Raw genomic sequence first — 17,294 nt, forward strand, 5'->3', positions numbered from 1 at the left:
GATCGAGTGGTTGATCCACTGCGGTGGATGCTGGTTGTTGCTGTCCTCAGTTGAGTTGAAAACTTGGTCATGAGGGCGACGTGGTGGGTGACGAGTTAGTCTGATGAGTTGACTTTGGACTTGAAGGAGATTCCGATCCTCCAAGGGGTGGTCCATGTTTAATAGCCGAAGACACAGAAAAGTGTGACAAATTAGTCTTCAGTGGTTTTCTCACACAGTATGCGAGCAGTCCTTCAGGACTCAGGGAAAGCTCTTATTCAACGATGATAGCCTCCGCACTAAAAGGATAAATAGCTTGGGATTATCGCGCTCGTAATGTGTTATTGTGAACGGGGTTTAGTAGTATCTATAAGTACATGTACCTACTAGAGCTTCTTTCAGAGGGCATACTTGAACAACGGGCTCTTCTCCCCCATGCGGCTCAGCTCTTCCTCGGTATATCTCTCTCTCACTTCTTCCTCAGTCTGAAGCGCTTTCTTGTCATTGCTCCTCTTCAACAGAATTTCCAGCGCGATAGCAGCAATGATCCCAGCCGAGGCAAACCCAAAAGACGTACCATACCCAGTAGGGTACGTCGGCGCTTCTTTGTCAAGGTAAATATAGCTACCAATCAGACCACCAATGTTTCCGATACAGACTAAAAAGCCAATGCTGATTGCTCGTTTCTCCGGACTTGGTGTATTTGCCACATTCCAGGCATTGACTCCGGGCAGGATTGGATACATCCTGTTGATTCCGAGTCAGCATCGAACGATCGGATGCGGCAGCGGATAGTATTGACTTGGAGGAGGGACGAGACTTACCCGAAACAAGCCAAACACACAGCGAAATAACACAAGGCAATGTTGTCTTTGATGTCGGCACTCTTGGTGAACAGAATGCTGAAAGCAACCACGAGACAAAGCTGGGGGCCCACAATGAACGGCATGCGCCAGGAGTACCTGTCAGCAAAGACTGAAAAAACGTAGGCTGAGATGGCGCCGACCGCGTACGGCGGCATCGTCAAAAGTTGGGCGTTGGCCGAGGTATAGCCCATGTTCTTGATGATCTGCGGCATCGTGAACTTCATGGCGTAGTTCGGCACTGCATTTGACCAGCTTGCAAAGATCAAGAGATAAATCTTCCAGTCTGTCAGAACAGAAATCAGAGCGTGCTTATCAAAGTGTTTTTCTCGGAACTCGCTCGGTCGATGGACCCTCCGGGCTTCTTGTCGTAGCTCGAGGTAACGCCTTTCGTCGGCATCAAGCCAGTTCGAGAGAGAGGGAGAGTCGGCAAGGAGGAAGAGGCACATGACGCCGATGACCAATGTGGCGAGGCCTTCGAGAATGAATATCTAAGATTTGGTCAGAACGATATCGGCAACGTGCGGGAGCTTGCGGACATACCCATCTCCAGCCTTCGTATCCCCCAACACCGTCCATTTTGGCAATAGCAAAGGCTAGCAGCCCAGAGAAGCCTCCACCAGATGCGGCGGATGTGTAGAGAAGAGCTATTCGCGTCTGCGTCTCACCCGGAAGGTACCACTTGGAGATGATCAGAATAGCGCCCGGCAAGAATCCTGCTCTGCAAAACGATTAACGCCTGTTGAAGCAGGCACAGCCAGCTGGTAATGGTTGCTTACTCAAACAAGCCGAGGAATACTCTGACAGCTATCAGACCACCATAGCTCTGCACCACACCATTGCAAGTCATGACGATGCCCCAGCAAGTAACGATGCCGCCAATGTAGAGCGACGGCCTTTTGAATAAGTGCAGTACCATGTTGCTCGGGACCTCTGCCAGCACGAAAGGGATGAAAAAGACGGAAACAGCAATGTTGTACTGCACGCCCGTCATGTTGAGGCTGCCCAACAACCCTTCAATCTTGGCGTTACCAATGTTGGTCTTGTCGAGATACGCCATGAGGTAGAGCAGGATAAGCATCGGCATAAGACGGTACTATTCAAGAGAACGCGAGTTAGAGTCTATTATTGTGCCAAGTGCTGAGCGGCATGGGTATAGTAACCGTAGCATTGTACTTACGTCGACCTTGCGAACGGCCTTTTTCTTCTTGCCTTCTGGGAAGTTGCCAAGAAACGCAACATCCTCGGCGCTCAGAGTACCATTGCGTTGGTACTCTTCATGAGCAACAGAGTCTTTTTCGTGGGAGACGTGCTCGACATCGGAGCGTTCCGAAGAGACTCTGTCAACAGCCATCTCTCTTGGTTCAGATTCGAATAGGTACGCTATTCTTTTGTCAAAAGTTACCTATTCGATAAGATGATCGTCATGAAGCACTGCACGAAGCTCGAAAGTCGTCGCGGCTCGGCTTTATACTCGAAAGGCGGGAGATGGAACCATAGTGCCAAATCAGGACTACACAAGCCGGGGAAGCGGCACGAGACGTACGGCTGACAATGGATTTGCGGGGGATAAGTTCCAAAGAATCTGGGGTACTATCCTTAGCGCGGGGGGTTTCCAGCTGAGGCCTCGGAAAACTGATATTTTCTACCTTCGTACCGACAATAGCGTCAAGCCACCCACGCTTGGCGTCAGCATCACTGACCTTCCGGATTACATTCGGAAATGCCTGGATTAAGAACGTTTGACTCGTTTCCCGGCTCCTCTCAAAAGCCTCGGCAACGCTAGAAGCGAAAAGGGCCTCTGCCATGCGTTGCTGTCTCGCGTGGCGAAACCGTCGCCCTCTTCATGCTGCATTTCTCCATGCCAAAGTTCAAGAGTACGTCAGCCATGACACGTTTGCTGCATATAAATGGGATGACAATTGAACGAGCCCGGATATGTCAGGCTCCATCCTGGCACTCACATCATCCTTTCCTCGTCTCTTGGTTGTTGTCAGTGGCCTGGCCCCTCTTTTAAGGGACATGAGTCGTGGTTCCGGATCTCCTCGGACTTCAGTGCTCGGATTTTGACCGGAAAAGAAGCCAGTTAGCGCCATGCCGGTTCGGATGAGCGGGGCTGGCATTCTCACGGCAGTCTGTTCCAGGCATACACTGGTAGCCGTAACGCCTCTATGCTTTAAGGGTCATGGAAAATGTGGAAAGGATCCGAAGCTAATACACGCGACTTCGGCATTTTCTCAAGCGCGAGTTCATCCAGCCGCCAAGAGAGGACAATTGTGAGGCTCTCGTCATACTTCATTCTTGTTATAAAAACAGCCAACGCAGGACGTATCCCACGACTCATTTTCACAGCAGCCGCAGCAAACACTAGACTGAAGCCCAACAACTCTAAAACAACTCTCAAATACTTCCAAATTACAAGACCCCACCAACTTCACTAAATCATGGGTTCCAACGCCGGTCTCGACCTTCGCGGTCTCACTCCCGCCCCCGTCACCCCCTTCAACAAGGACGGCAGCGTAGACTACGACGCCATCCACCGTCTCGGCTCATGGCTTGGTAGCATCTCCGGCGTCAAGGGTCTCGTCGTCCTCGGCCACGCCGGCGAGGGCACCTTCTTGACACAGGACGAACAACTCGCAGTCATCAAGGCCTTTGTCAAGTCCGTCGATAACCGCATCCCCATTATTGCCGGCATCACGGGAGAAGGCACCGAAGTAGCCGCTCTCGAGGCCAAGCGCGCCCGGGAAGCCGGCGCCTCGGCCGGTCTGTTATACCCTTCGCACGGCTGGCTCCGATTCGGCTACCAGCCCGGCGCTCCGCAGGACCGGTACAAGCGAGTCTTTGAGGTCAGCGGTCTGCCGCTTATCCTGTTCCAATACCCGGACGTCACAAAGGCGACTTATAACCTGCAGACTCTGCTCGATATTTCAGCGCAACCTGGTGTCTTTGCGATGAAGAACGGCGTACGAAACATGAGACGGTGGGATACTGAGATCCCCTTCATCCGAAAGGAGCGGCCCGATCTCCAGATTCTGACCTGCCACGACGAATATCTTTTGCACACCGCCTTTGACGTTGATGGATTCCTGGTTGGCTACGGAAACATTGCGCCTGAGGCTCTGATCGAGTTGATTAAGGCTGGCAAGGCAAAGGATTATCCCAGGGCGAGGGAGATCCACGACAAGTTGCTGCCGGTGACCAAGGCCGTGTATCATCGGGGATCGCACATGGAGGGTACTGTGGCGCTGAAGCACGCGTTGGTTGCGAGGGGAATCTTGGAGCATGCGACTGTCAGGTCACCTTTGTTGCCTTTGGAGGATGGAGCCGAGAACGAAATCTTGGCTGCTGTGTCAGCGGCTTCGCTTTCGCGGGTGAAATAGATGATGGATTCTGTGCAGTGGTGAGAGAAATTGGTATTGGTCAGAGAAACTCCAAAGTCTGTCCATGTACGTACTTATGTATGGTAGAAACCGAGCAGTTATGTATTGACAAGTATACGAGACTATGACAACTTACTTGCGTAGAATTCAACTGAGTCTCCTCTGACAGTGCAGCCTTTGAACTGACTTCAGCGAGTACATGTACGCATTACATTTTCAGGCCTCATTGTCACCAGAAGTTTATCCCCATGTAGACGGAACCACGAATGCCCACGCATTTCAGTCTCAGAAAACCAATCATCGGAGCTGGAGAGACACAGCCCGCGTTTTGGAAGCAGCCACACAGCTAAGGCAACTGGCGTGATCAGCCCGCTTTAAGCTGGCTTCCAGACCGGAATGGCTCGAGACATCTTCTTGATCGATGACACACCTCATTCCAAAAAGCCACTAATATCATCAATGAGAACATCCCCCGGAGCAATGCTCGGCAGTCAAGACAGGCTATCTGCCCACACAGCTGTCGATTCATCAATCACGGCCCCCAACCCTGATCGACTTGGGGCAAAACGGTTGGAAACTGATGTGGAGGCATCTGTTGCTCACAATGAGCCTATCAGCTGAGTTCAATCGCATACCGCCAAAGCGGTCGTCTTGAAGATAATGGGGACCCAAGTCCAGGCTGTGGCGAAAGCCTACTGGCCAGGAACGGCCGACATGCCTCTTTATGGCTCTTACTAGCACAAGCCAAGCACATGTCTGGACCCCGAATACCTCCCCCCTATCCGTGATCCCCTTTGACCAAACGGCGGGCACTCTTTCAAGACATTTGCATCTTCAACTTCTCTTCAACAGTAAGCTGCACTCTCAAGACACTGACGTCTTTTCATGCCTTTCACTAGTGTATCCCTCTATGGAAACCTATGTCTACTTTCCAGGCTTCTTTCCTTGCATCGCTTCGGACGCTACCAGAAAGACCCAGATAAACCCAGAATCCCAGGGCTGGGCTCGCGTCGTCGACGCTTTACAGAACTTTCTAGCAATCTACATAGTAACCTTCCACCCGTTGGTAAAGTTTCCCGGCCCGGAGCTAGCCGGCGCGATATACTGGTGTGGGGTCTGGTTCGACGTGGTACGCTGGGGAAAACGCATGGGATCAAACGGGATCAAACGCCTCCACGAAATGTAGTGAATGCTCCGCTGCTGTACGCCTTTCAAGCTGACCCCTGCTGATACCATGTGATGTATGCTAGGCCCCATCATCCGGGCTAATCTGGATAAAGTTGACTGCCTGCCTCGGAATCTGCGGATGTCATTGACGCAAATGGAAGCAAGAAGCGTAGCCAGTTAAAAATGACTCCAGAGGGGTTTGCTGCAGACTACATGTCACTTGTCCTATTCCAAATCTCCTCCCTCACTTTCAAGGTGTACTGACATGCATTGTGCAGCTTTAAAAACGTTGGTGACCATCCCGTATCACCCGGTTCCCTCCTGTCAGCTAGCTCAGTTGTAAGGGAGGAATTGGCACAGTTGACGACACCTATCATCGCCTTCGTAGAGCGGTAGCCAGATTAGAAGCTCAACTTCAAGGTTGAGACACTTTCCATGGACGACGTGGTTGATGTAGGCTATTCCAGTAAGGGTCCTCTGGATCGCATGATTGTATGATAAGAGTTGAAGACATATAGGCCGTTCATCAGAAAACTATGGTCGAATATGGGAGAACCTGCTGAGCAGTCCAAGGTGAGCGATTTCGTCTGAAGTATGTATGCACATTGCGATTGTTGACCAGGGCAGGTCAAATGCCGGAGATGTTCAGACGGACCAAATCAGCATACGAGGCTGGCATCAAACGTAATCGGCCGATAGTGATGCACTCAATTTCGTAATCAGATCTAACCCCCCGAATTAGAACACGATGAAGCGGCTGACTGGCGAAGCAACCATGATGCTTGTCGCCGGCATCGAGACGACAGCTTCGGCACTCAGAGTTCGCAGTTACCGCCTGCTACGCAATTCAGACGCCGTTACAAAAAGATTAGAGCCAAGCTTCTCTCTCTCCGTTACCACGGACCCGAAGCATGTTCCAAACTGGGCCACTCTGGAGAAGCTGCGTTACTTTTAGGGCCTCAGTCATGGAGGCGCTGCGGTTCAGTCATGGTTCCCCGTCGAGATTGCCACGGATCTCACCAGACACCAGAAGAGGACTTGGTTAATGAAGTGACGTGGACAACACCACGCGGGGGGCAAAGTATGCCGCCGCTGGCCAGGCTCCCTATGTCAACACTCGGCCAAAAAACCACCCAACAAGACATCAACGTCCTAAGGACATAAAGAGAAAGCTATAATAATTTTTCTTGAATTTTGGAAGTTAAATCCATCATCTCTGCTTGATGTGAAAATGTCATACGCGTACCGGGCTCAGACGCGTACCGGACTCATAAAAACGGGTGGTGTTTTTTAACCCCTGCGTGACTGCCTGGGCGTCAGCGCCGGTGGAGGTGATGCAAGATATTCTGTGGGGTTACGCGAGTGGAATGTCGGCGTGGATCATGCAGCACGATGAGAGGGTCTTCCCCGAGTCCATCAAGTTTATTCCTAAACGATGACTTTACACTACACTACGAGAATGGATAGAGAAGGCGGGGCTTGTAAGGGTACTTTTTGACGTTTCCCAGAGGAAGCCAGCAATGTTCGGGTATGCAGTGAGTGTTAGACGTCATTCAACGTTCTCTTTGCGCAAATTCTGATTCCCCCATGATCCGATGGTCAAAAGTTTCTGAGCATCCAGCTGACCAATGCAGGCTGGCATAATGTGAGCTTCACATGGCGCGTATCCCGTCACAATTGAGACTTTCCCAGAGTCGAGACGATGGACGCTGATGTAGGGTAGAGGATCCATGTAATTTATAACCTTGCCGCTGCATTGCCGAAAAAGGCAGCAAGGGGATCCATCTGGAGGTGGTGCGAATGTTTGCGCAGATGGCGCCATGGGGTCATAGCTCCCCGGATAAGCTTTAATTAGCAATCAAATGCGAGAAAGTACATTTCAACGAGGTCCAATGGTGAAGGCGAACTGCCGGCGGCATGAAAGCATCATCCAGGCGTGAGAGCGACATTAAATTCCGTCAATTACCGTCGGTGGTTACATTGTGGTCAACTATGCTTTGTGAAAACGGTGCTTCACTTCTGCTGGGTATATATACGAGAAAACCGTTGATGGAGCGTGCTATGATGGTAATCGTGAGGCACGCCAAACTGGTAGATGAGTTCTTCAGGTAAGAGAGAAAGAGAGAGAGATGTCGTGTCAGTGTGTGTGAGAGAGAGAGAGAGAGAGGAAGGCTGAGAATGAGAGTGAGACGGCCCAGATATCAGTGCGGCGCTTAGCGCCACACTGTGACCCTATTCGATTTAGGGCGCCCCACTCGGTCCCGAGCGCCGCGCCTAACGGGACCGAGGCCAGGGCCACCTGAACTGAAAATACGGCAAACGGACTCTTTCTTTGCCGACACCACCAATACTGCCAATACAAGCCATTAATGATGATGGCTTTACGGTGTACGGAATACGGACACTGGATAAGGTAGACACCACTTGACCTTGGAAGGCTTAGGTAAGACGACGCGCGCGCGCGAGGATTACCAATGCGCCGCCCAAACCCCCCCCCTTTGACTACGGCAATGCCCCGGGAGTCTACGGATACCTCAGAGATACCGCCAAAACGGAAACCAACTTCCAAAGCCCCCATTAATGATCTTCCACTCTAATGTTTCTGCTGGCAAGGGGGTCTAGGCCCGATGCAACTTTTGGCAAGCAACGATGGGCAAAGGCTATTCATTGGGTCGCGACCTGTTGCTTCCGGCGCGCGGCATCTTGAATGGCACAGTACAGCAACAAAGAGCCATGGCTCATGGGGGCCATAGTGCAGCCACTGAGCGCGCCATCTGGGCGGCCTCGCCAGCTTCTCGCGGGACTGCGCGCGCAAGCACTCAGGCCATGTTGAAACTAGAAAGAGGCATATGATCTCGCAGAAAAAAAAAAGAAGGAAAAAAGAGACGGAAAAAAAGACAGCATCTCCAGGCCCCATTCACCTTGAAAGCGCGCGTTTAAGCCTAAATCTTTTTCAAAATTAGTCATAATGAAAAACTAATATCATTTAATTTACCTCTGACTAATGCTGTAGCACCCGCCGTTGCCTTGACTCGGCCTGGCCATTCGAACCCATGCCGCATCAGATCCCTACCTCTACCATGTTGGTTGGGGGTTGGTGCAATGGTGCTGGACGCGCTTCGGACATTGTTTAACGGTACATCTGTTGTACGGCTTACGGATACGGATACTCTCAGGTCCTCCTCTGCTTGTATCCGTAGCATCGAATCCCAGTCTTCCACCACGAACGACCCGCTCCATGCGTCTGATTACAATCCCAAGAAGACCCTAGACTCTAGAGGAAGAACAAGGAGAAGGAGAAAAAAAAAAAAAAAAAGTAAACCAAGCTTTACCAAGCCTCATCTCGCTTGTCACACGCAAGCTCAAGCTGAATAATCCGAGCGCCGCTCCGTCTCGTCTGAAACATTGGATTGGTTCTCGCTGGTCCCATCCCGCGCGAGAGGACAGGAAAAAAGACCGAGCCGCAGCACGACTATGCGCGCGTGCAGGCGTGGTACCTGTCCGTACATCACATCTTTTGGGAATGGGAGGGATTCGGCCGACGCCCAGGGCCTCAGCTACTACTACTACTCCTAAAAAAAATAAAAAAAAAAGTCCCCGATTTTTGGTTTTACCTTTGAGTCGATAAAATCATTCATTAACCTCCTCGCTCCCACCCATCCTTCATACCCTGCGCCTCCCATCCTCTATTCCATTGTACACTTCTTTGTCCAAGCAACCGTACCTCGTTCGGTACTCTTCCTCGGTGTCCACTGCCGCACTCCCCCACGGCTTTCCCCTACCGTCAAATCTCAACCTCCGGCCCCTAAATACCGACGAACTTGCTCGCCTTTCTCCCTTGCTTTGGGAAATTAACCTGACTTACTTACGTTACAAAGTCATCGCTGCCAACAAATTTTCTCTCTAACAACCTTTCAACCTCTCAATTGCTTTCAAGTAACAATCGCACAAAATGGTTAAGCAGGTTGTGATTCTGGGCGCAGGCTACGCTGGCATCGGCGTCGCCCACAAGCTGCTCAAGTACACCCAGCCCAAGGTCAAGGATCTCAAGGTCATCCTCGTCTCCCCCTCGACTCACCTCTACTGGAACCTCGCCGCCGTCCGCGGCCTCATCCCCGGCGAGTTCTCCGACGACACTCTCTTCCACAAGATCAAGCCCGGCTTCGAAAAGTACCCCCGCGATGCCTTCGAGTTCGTCCAGGGCAAGGCCACCACTTTCGACCCCACCACCAACACCGTTCAAGTTGAGACCAAGGAGGGTCTGAGGTCGCTGGAATACGCCCAGCTCATCATCGCCACCGGCTCTTCCCTCGCCAGCGGCGTTCCCTTCAAGACTGTCGGCACCCACGAGGAGACCCTCACCGCATGGCACAACCTCCAGTCCGAGGTCAAGGCCGCCAAGTCCATCGTCATCTCCGGCGCCGGCACCACCGGTGTCGAGACTGCCGGTGAGCTCGGCCACGCCTACGGCTCCACCAAGCAAATCACCCTCATCGTGGGCGGCGATGCGCCGCTCCCCGGCCTCCTGCCCCAGCTCGGCAAGGCCGCCGCCAAGAGCCTCCAGCAGCTCAAGGTGAAGCTCGTCACCAACGCCCGCGTCACCGAGGCCGACACCTCTGGCGCCTCCAAGACCATCAAGCTGTCCAACGGCGAGACTCTCACCGCGGATCTCTACCTGCCCCTGTTCGGCGTCCGCCCCAACTCCTCCTTCATCCCCGAGCATCTCCTCGACGCCCAGGGCAACCTGAAGCTCAAGCACGACCTCCGCGTCGAGGGTCTCACCAACGTCTGGGGCGTCGGCGACGTCGGCAACCTCGAGACGAAGCAGCTCATGCGCGCCGAGGGTCAGGCCTTGCACCTGAGCGACAACCTCGACGCCGTCCTCACCGGTAACGAGACCAAGGTCAAGGACCTCAAGCTCACACTCAAGCCGCAGGTCTTTGTCACGATTGGCAAGAAGAAGGGCACTGGCCAGTTCAACACGATGAAGCTGCCTGGCTTCATCGTCAGCGCCGCCAAGGCCAAGACCTTCTTCTCCGAGAAGGCTCCTGGTCTGGTCCAGGGCAAGAACATGGCCAGGGCGTCGATTTGAGCAAATCGTAACATGATAGAACGATGGATGACGGAGGAGGAGATTGGTAATTGGCTTGCTTCAGCTTTGATATCCCGGATTGCGAACCGTCGTTGCATAACTTATCAGTGTGTGAGCACACGGAACTTTTAATCATTGGACATATACCCTTAATAAAGAGTCAAAATTGCGCATAACTGTCATGTTTCTAAACTCCGTGTGCTGATTCTTGGACTGGTCTCTTATCCAATTCTGGCCCAAGCGACTGAGCGCCTTACCACCGTCCGTACAAGGCCGGTGTCCAGCAAAGTGCCTCTTCTACGATCTTCCTCATGTTCTTCTCCATGTTCATACCAACGGCATCGTCTCCACGAGCCCAGACTCCCATCTCGTGACTCTTTTCATTCAGCTTGAAGTCGGATCCATCTCCTTCAACAGTGACGACATAGTTTAGCTGGACGGCCGGACGCTTGATAATCTGATCGTGCTCTGCCATATTCCCTTCTATCACATCCAGTCCTGTGGCACCCTTCAATGCCTCCTGCCGGATGTCCAAGAGTGGTGGAAGAGGATGTTGGATATCAATCACCTCAAGCGAGGTCAACTCAGCGACCATTCGGATGATGGCGTCTCGGATCGTGGCGTCGTCATCCTCCATCTTGCCTCCAGGGATCTCATAGAAGTTATAGTGACCTTGGCCGGGGCTGCGCTTGATGATCAAAGTCTCATCTCCACGGGGTCCCGGGCGCACGATGGCGGCGCCGACTCTGATCTTTGGAATGCAAATGTGAGCTGGAAAGTCCAGCCGTGATAACATGGCATCACGAGAAATCTCAAGAAAATCCATGGCGGGGGTGGTCAAAGCGGGGAAAGTGAATAGTAAAATGTCCGAGTACAGTCTTGAGTACGAGTGCAGTGTGCTTGACTGCTTGGTGAGAATGAAAGTCGGCTGAGAACTGGATGTCAGATAAAGATCCCCGCAGGACTTGAAGAACTTCTTGAACCACGACTGCTTGCTTAATATAACTTGCCTGCCTACCTACCTGTCATTTTGAGTCAGTATTGCAGAGACTGTTGCCAGGATTGGCGAAGAATCCCGCAGCATCTTCACACTTGAAGTGATACATGATCAATCTAAAGTCTGAAAAGGTCCGCAGTTTCAGAACTTAAGGAGGGTAGCCTGGGAACGTGGTGGCAGCGTGGCCATCAAACCATCCCAGTATCCGTCAAAAGTAACAGGAGATTATGATATATGAGAAAACAAACACAGTATTGACCAGTCCTTTGTTCTATTACTGGGTGCATGTAAGTCACATGTAGGCTGCCAAAACTCCTTCTTCCGTCCCCTGGACACTTCGACGAAGCCAATTCTGGACTGTCATAGAGCCTTCTGATCAGCCATCATGCCTCAGATGAACGAGGTTGAGTCCAGACTGGGAGGGCCTCCAGTATGTAAAAGCTCAAGGCTAGGTAGCTAAGGGTCTTTCGACAACGCTTTTATCTTGTATCGTCTAAGCTCTTTGTTGAATTGCAGCCTCGAGATCAGTGATCGTAGTTCTAATATTTTTAGTAAATCATACATGATGTGGCTTGACGGGAGCTTTAGTTAGAAGCTGTGTGAGAACATCCTTGATGACAGTTTTCATAAGAGTTTCAAGGAAAGTTATGAGGGCGTTTAGTTCAAAGTTAACGTCTTACGCATACCATATATGCATACTATATATGCATGCCCTGTACACCGCCGTGATCTGCAGCGCCGGTTGAGTGAAGAGCATCCTGAAGGGCCTGAGAAGGGTCTTTCGTAACTTCTGTCCGAAGGTCCTGTCTGGATAGTCGGACTCTGCATAAGGGTTGGTGTTACCGGTTGTCTCGCGTAGTTTCTTGGCCGTCACTGCTAGAACCTTTGGTGCATGTCTCCAAGAGGAAGAGGAAGGCGAGGATTTGATCGACCGCATTAGGTATGGAGATGTTCTAGAGGATTCATCGCCATTAGAGGTACTGTGTCAATTATCTAGTTGCTTAAAAATCTTTTTAATATGTTTGATTCAAAGAGAATACTTGCGGTACTGGCTGAGAGGCTCAACTACAGCTCCGAGAAAAGGAGCCGCTCTCTAATAACATTCTTTCAAGACAGTATGGACTCTCTTCCAACGTCCCAGGGCATTAGAGTTCTTGTTTGGCCTTCGGACTTCCAGGGAAGCTCACAACCAGACTTCGCTGTCATTCGCAATATTTCCCTTGTCGACGTAGGCAAGGGATTCACTCGCGCCCTTGTATCAGCGGCCGGCGGAACGCTCCATCCAGTCACCGTCATCGGCCAAGAGGTCATCCCGATTGCATTGATAATCTCAGGATGTCAAAGACTGCCGCCATCGAAATGGCGGCTGTTGCTGGACTGAGCCTTATCCTTACCCACCTTCGCGACCCGGGCCGCACCTCGAACTTTGAGATTGGCGAGCTCCTTGCCACTACTTTGAGCGCTGGCGAGAAGCTGATCGCCGTCGGATACGGTGATTCTGACACCTGCGATGGCGTCGCCAGAATGCTGCAGACGCTTGGCGCTCAGCTTGTAGATGAGGATGGACATTCACTTCCTATCGCCGCAGGAGGCAAATCCCTTCTTCGTCTGAGAAACATTGATCTTGGCAGTATCAACAAGCGCGTCAAGGATGTCACCATCAATGTTGCTGTCAACTGGTACAACATGTTGCCCGGCTCCGATGGGGTTGCCAGAGTCTTTGCTGTGCAAAGTGCGCCAGTGCTCTGCAGATGGAGCGGCTTTCTGCAGCGATAGAAGTCCTCGTCTTTGTGGCTGGCTGCTTTTTCTGCGACGATAGCGCATGCCTCTCCCCTGGTGGAGGGGCTTCTGGAGGATTGGGCACCGGTTTGCGGCTGGTCGGCGCCAAGCTACGGCAAAGTTATGAGGTGAAGGCGGATCCTGTCGGTTTCAACATGGGTTTAGAAGTGCTTCTGATCGATTGTTTTTAAGAAACGAAGAGTCAAGAACACTGTAACGTCTCTTTGTCCTTGACTCCAAATGAATACCTTTTAATCTATTTTTGCGATATCGTTGTGCCTTCTAATGGACCATCTTAATGCGTCCCTCTAGAACAGGTGCAATTACACGAGTCCAGTCGACAGTGAACTCTCCCTCATGCAGAGGATCACACACCTCAGCCTTGACGCCCGCCTTGCTAGCCCATCTGGCGAAGAACTTACGCATAATGAGCATCTCCATATCAATCTGCGCGACACGATCCACTTCATCTTCAGAGTCAACCTCGTCGTCCGAATCATCCTTGGGAGGCTTTGTGTTCAGTGCGTGTCGTTTGACCATCCACTCAGCCCACGACTTGGACGCGACCTTTGGCTTAGGGTCCGAGGTGCCCGTCTCCGCCGGCGTCTCCCACAACTTCCGTTGCTCGACTGGGCTGTGGCACTTTTCGGCGACTCTGACCCAATGCTCGCTGAGGTTTTTCCACTGACCGACTGTGCGAAGGCTCATAAAATACTGGCGCAGCATGGCGGAGATGAGGATGCCGTTCTCTTCGCAGACAATCTCCTCAGCGGTACCGCCCTCGGGTTCGACAAGCAGACTGGTAAATCCATCTAACATGGTCAGCTGATGATCCGATTCGAGTGGGCTCCAAGCTTACCCTTTCCTCTACCCATGTAGCCTCGAGTCGCGAGGGTGTACTTCTTTTCCGGTTCTATCGGCCCACCTCCGAGAGTGGCTGCTACAATACGGGAACCGGCCGGCTTGCTCGGGTCAAAGGTGTACTCGATGTTGGATACTTGAGGGAATCGACCTAACCCGTTAGTCAGCATGCGACGAGGCCTTCAAGATTGTCATGCAGCCGACCTTCTTGTGCCGGGTACATCGAAACGCCGTTTTCCAAGGCATCCCAAAGCTGCTGGCCAGTCACTCTGATGAAGATGACGGGGTCCTCAAACGGGAAGCAATTGGTGATATCCCTGACCCTGATCGCGCCGGGAGGATAGATCTGGTCGCCGCGAATTGTGCCGGCCGCCATTATAGCACAGTCAGCGTTATGATAATGCCTCATCACGTCGCATACGAAGTTCCCCATGTTGCTCTCTTTCATCCGGACGGTGCTGAACCTTGCATCCAAAGGCGAGGCTGTCCAGCCTACGGACTTGGCCAAGCTGTGTTTCAGCTTGGAAGTCAACTCTTCGGTGAGCTTTAGCGTCTCTTGATCTTCCGCGATAGAGGAAACGATGTCGCGCTGCAGAATGTCAAAGTCCCACTTTCCGGAACCATCTTGCTTCTTCCGGACCTCAATGTAGCTCAATTGTTTAAAGTCAGAGCCGGACCGAAGTACGTGGGTGCCATTCACGAAACTGTGAGCGTAGTAATGGTCGTGTCCGCCGAGGATTATGTCAATGAGACCGTCGGTCTTCTCGGCGAGCTTGTTGTCGTTTGGCTCACGCTGATGGCTGAGACAGATGATGATGTCGGCACCCTGGGCCCGGAGCTGTGGCACTAATTCCTTGGCTGTTTCGCTGGCCGACTTGTAGATAATGTTTGGCGGCAAGCTGTTGATCGTCTCTAGCCATTCTCTTTCGCCGAGGCCAAGGAGGCCAATCTTGATTCCATTGGATGATGTGATCATGTGCGTGTGCTTGGCGTTTCCGAGGGGGACATTTTCGCCCAAAGCCGGGTCTAGGACGTTGGCGAGGAGCCAGGGGAAGTTGCACTTGGCGGTCAAGTGCTCGAACTGCTTGACTCCGAAGTCGAAGTCATGGTTCTACGACGAACATGTCAAATCCCAGAAAGCACCAGAATCGTCGGCGACCCACTTACACCAACGCAAGTGCAGTCAACGCCGATCTTGTTGAGAATCGGCACCATGTGCTCACCTGGAGCGCATCAGCAAAAGTGAGGACAGACAAGTGGCACGTGATGGAAATAGGTGATACCTTTTGTGACAGAACTTTCGAGGCTGGGGTTGAAAACATCGCCAGAAAATAGAGTCACTAGCCCAGGCTGGCCTTGGTAACGTTCGTGGCCTCGGTACTCGTTGACGGCAGTGATGAATCGAGCAATACCGCCCACCGGCTCAGCGCTCGCCTGCTCCAAATGATAGACATCATTGAGGTGGAGAAGACGCAGGGCAACCGGCGCGTCAGAGCCCGAGCTGAAAGTGACGACGGGCTCATCGGGCGCTGGGGTGTTTTTGGGCATGGTAGGGGAGAAGAAGGGAGGGAGCAGAAGTGGTCTAGGAATAGCAATGCGGTTGGGACGGATAGGGAAGTTGATGTTGAAGTGCAACCCAAAACAGCGTTGCTCTGAGCTGAACTGAGCTACCTAAGGTACCCAAGGTAAGGTAAGGTGAGGAAAGGTTATGTTTGGGGTGATAGGGAGGTGCCGTGCCGTGCCGTCCGTCGTCCGTCGTCCGTACGGTAGGTGCGGTGAGCTGAGCTCTGCGGGGACAGGCGCGGGGCAGGGGCAGTGAATTGAACCGTGATTGATTGGTGCACTGGCGACAGGGACGCAGGAGCCAACCAAAAGGGGAGATTAACAACGGAGGGGACAGGCACGTGACAGGAAGCTGCACCACGGTGGACCCATCTGATTCTATTTTGAGCACGGACTCATCCGATGACGATAAGTTTCCTGCTAATTAAGGTATACCATACCTTAAGGTACCTTACCTTACCTCAAGCTTTGCCCCACCGCGGGGCAGCAGCTGCCTCGACAACTTTTTGCAGAGATTCACCTTTTCGCCAGCAAGGCACCTTTGGCAGGTAAGGTTACTTAATACCTAAGGTAGGGTATTTTGATTATTATGAAATGGTGACTTCAAACCAATTGTGATATTGTCCTTTCAATATACTGCCGTATTCGAGAGAACAAGCAAGAGAATTATCGTAGATAGCTTGTTGTACTATCAAAATATCCGGCCATTCATTCTCTCAAAAAATCAAGCCACTTCGCCTCTGTTGAATCGATCCACACCCATCCTATGAAGCTCGTAAAACTTGTTCTCCCTTCATATCAGATCCTCTGGCTCTCCAATCTCCAGAGCCCCTCCATTGCTAAGCACGGCGAATTTGTCCTACCAAACGATAAGGTATATATATTCAAGCCGGTGTATCGCAGCCACCACTATACAGCCAACAAATTTATTCTAAACAATATTCCATAAAACAGATTCGGTTACGGAATCTACACTTTGATACATTAATACACTGGCAAAATTACGAGATTCTTACACAGCAGGAGCTTGCCTACGCCTTGCCTTATTTAGTACTAAAATCTTGAACTTCTGCACTATGACTTGAGCTATATGGAAAAGCTGTCTATGCCTTGACGGCCACGTAGCAGGGTCCATATAATTGTTCAACCCAGCCTGTCTCGAATAAGATTCCAAGCTCATTCTTTTCCAAAGCGCTGGCGATCTGTTCATTGTTCAAAAATAGGTCGATATTGAATCGAATAGTTCCGGGCACTTGAAAGAGGGTTTAAAAGACGATATTGATTCGGGACCAAAAGTTATCCTCCATGAATCTTGCAATGTCCATACCGTCTAGTTGTATGCCTCCTGTCACGTATAAAATCTACACCAGGCTTGGAATGGGGGGTGTCTTGCCACAGCCTGACGGGCCATTTATGGCAACGTGCTGAGCATCTTTGAAGTTGAGAGTAACGCTTTGAGAATCGCTTCCGTACCTACCTAGACTGCCAGCTGGTTACAGTCCTCAAAGAAGGCAAAGCGACTTGAAAAGTGAGGAACACAGGACTTGCCTGAACGGTACAGGAATATTGAAGAACCACAAAGCCCTAGAGGAAGACTACTCTGACTGTAT

General features: G+C 51.6%; 7 protein-coding genes across 7 annotated transcripts; 4 read left to right on the forward strand and 3 right to left on the reverse strand.

The window, feature by feature from the left end:
- Positions 1 to 377: 377 nt before the first annotated feature.
- CORC01_12849 (major facilitator superfamily transporter) lies at positions 378 to 2,196 on the reverse strand (the record flags this gene model as incomplete). The annotated part of the gene is made up of 5 exons (XM_022624467.1): positions 378 to 726; positions 804 to 1,333; positions 1,386 to 1,563; positions 1,622 to 1,938; positions 2,023 to 2,196. 5 exons carry the CDS (start codon positions 2,194 to 2,196, stop codon positions 378 to 380), a joined length of 1,548 nt encoding a protein of 515 aa, XP_022469013.1.
- A 1,090-nt stretch (positions 2,197 to 3,286) lies between these two features.
- CORC01_12850 (dihydrodipicolinate synthetase) lies at positions 3,287 to 4,225 on the forward strand (the record flags this gene model as incomplete). Its single annotated transcript, XM_022624468.1, has 1 exon — positions 3,287 to 4,225. The coding sequence occupies one exon, from the start codon at positions 3,287 to 3,289 to the stop codon at positions 4,223 to 4,225; it is 939 nt and encodes a 312-aa protein (XP_022469014.1).
- A 1,713-nt stretch (positions 4,226 to 5,938) lies between these two features.
- Positions 5,939 to 6,347, forward strand: CORC01_12851 (trichodiene oxygenase; the record flags this gene model as incomplete). The annotated part of the gene is made up of 2 exons (XM_022624469.1): positions 5,939 to 5,965; positions 6,135 to 6,347. 2 exons carry the CDS (start codon positions 5,939 to 5,941, stop codon positions 6,345 to 6,347), a joined length of 240 nt encoding a protein of 79 aa, XP_022469015.1.
- A 2,997-nt stretch (positions 6,348 to 9,344) lies between these two features.
- Positions 9,345 to 10,484, forward strand: CORC01_12852 (uncharacterized protein; the record flags this gene model as incomplete). Its single annotated transcript, XM_022624470.1, has 1 exon — positions 9,345 to 10,484. One exon carries the CDS (start codon positions 9,345 to 9,347, stop codon positions 10,482 to 10,484), a length of 1,140 nt encoding a protein of 379 aa, XP_022469016.1.
- A 253-nt stretch (positions 10,485 to 10,737) lies between these two features.
- On the reverse strand, positions 10,738 to 11,310 carry CORC01_12853 (uncharacterized protein; the record flags this gene model as incomplete). The annotated part of the gene is made up of 1 exon (XM_022624471.1): positions 10,738 to 11,310. The coding sequence occupies one exon, from the start codon at positions 11,308 to 11,310 to the stop codon at positions 10,738 to 10,740; it is 573 nt and encodes a 190-aa protein (XP_022469017.1).
- A 1,506-nt stretch (positions 11,311 to 12,816) lies between these two features.
- On the forward strand, positions 12,817 to 13,257 carry CORC01_12854 (glycerate kinase; the record flags this gene model as incomplete). Its single annotated transcript, XM_022624472.1, has 1 exon — positions 12,817 to 13,257. The coding sequence occupies one exon, from the start codon at positions 12,817 to 12,819 to the stop codon at positions 13,255 to 13,257; it is 441 nt and encodes a 146-aa protein (XP_022469018.1).
- Positions 13,258 to 13,542: 285 nt separating this feature from the next.
- CORC01_12855 (5'-nucleotidase) lies at positions 13,543 to 15,669 on the reverse strand (the record flags this gene model as incomplete). Its single annotated transcript, XM_022624473.1, has 5 exons — positions 13,543 to 14,072; positions 14,120 to 14,272; positions 14,326 to 15,232; positions 15,289 to 15,344; positions 15,405 to 15,669. The coding sequence occupies 5 exons, from the start codon at positions 15,667 to 15,669 to the stop codon at positions 13,543 to 13,545; spliced, it is 1,911 nt and encodes a 636-aa protein (XP_022469019.1).
- Positions 15,670 to 17,294: the final 1,625 nt, after the last annotated feature.

Source organism: Colletotrichum orchidophilum (assembly GCF_001831195.1).
Source record: "Colletotrichum orchidophilum strain IMI 309357 chromosome Unknown Scaffold_168.1, whole genome shotgun sequence".
Taxonomy (NCBI): domain Eukaryota; kingdom Fungi; phylum Ascomycota; class Sordariomycetes; order Glomerellales; family Glomerellaceae; genus Colletotrichum; species Colletotrichum orchidophilum.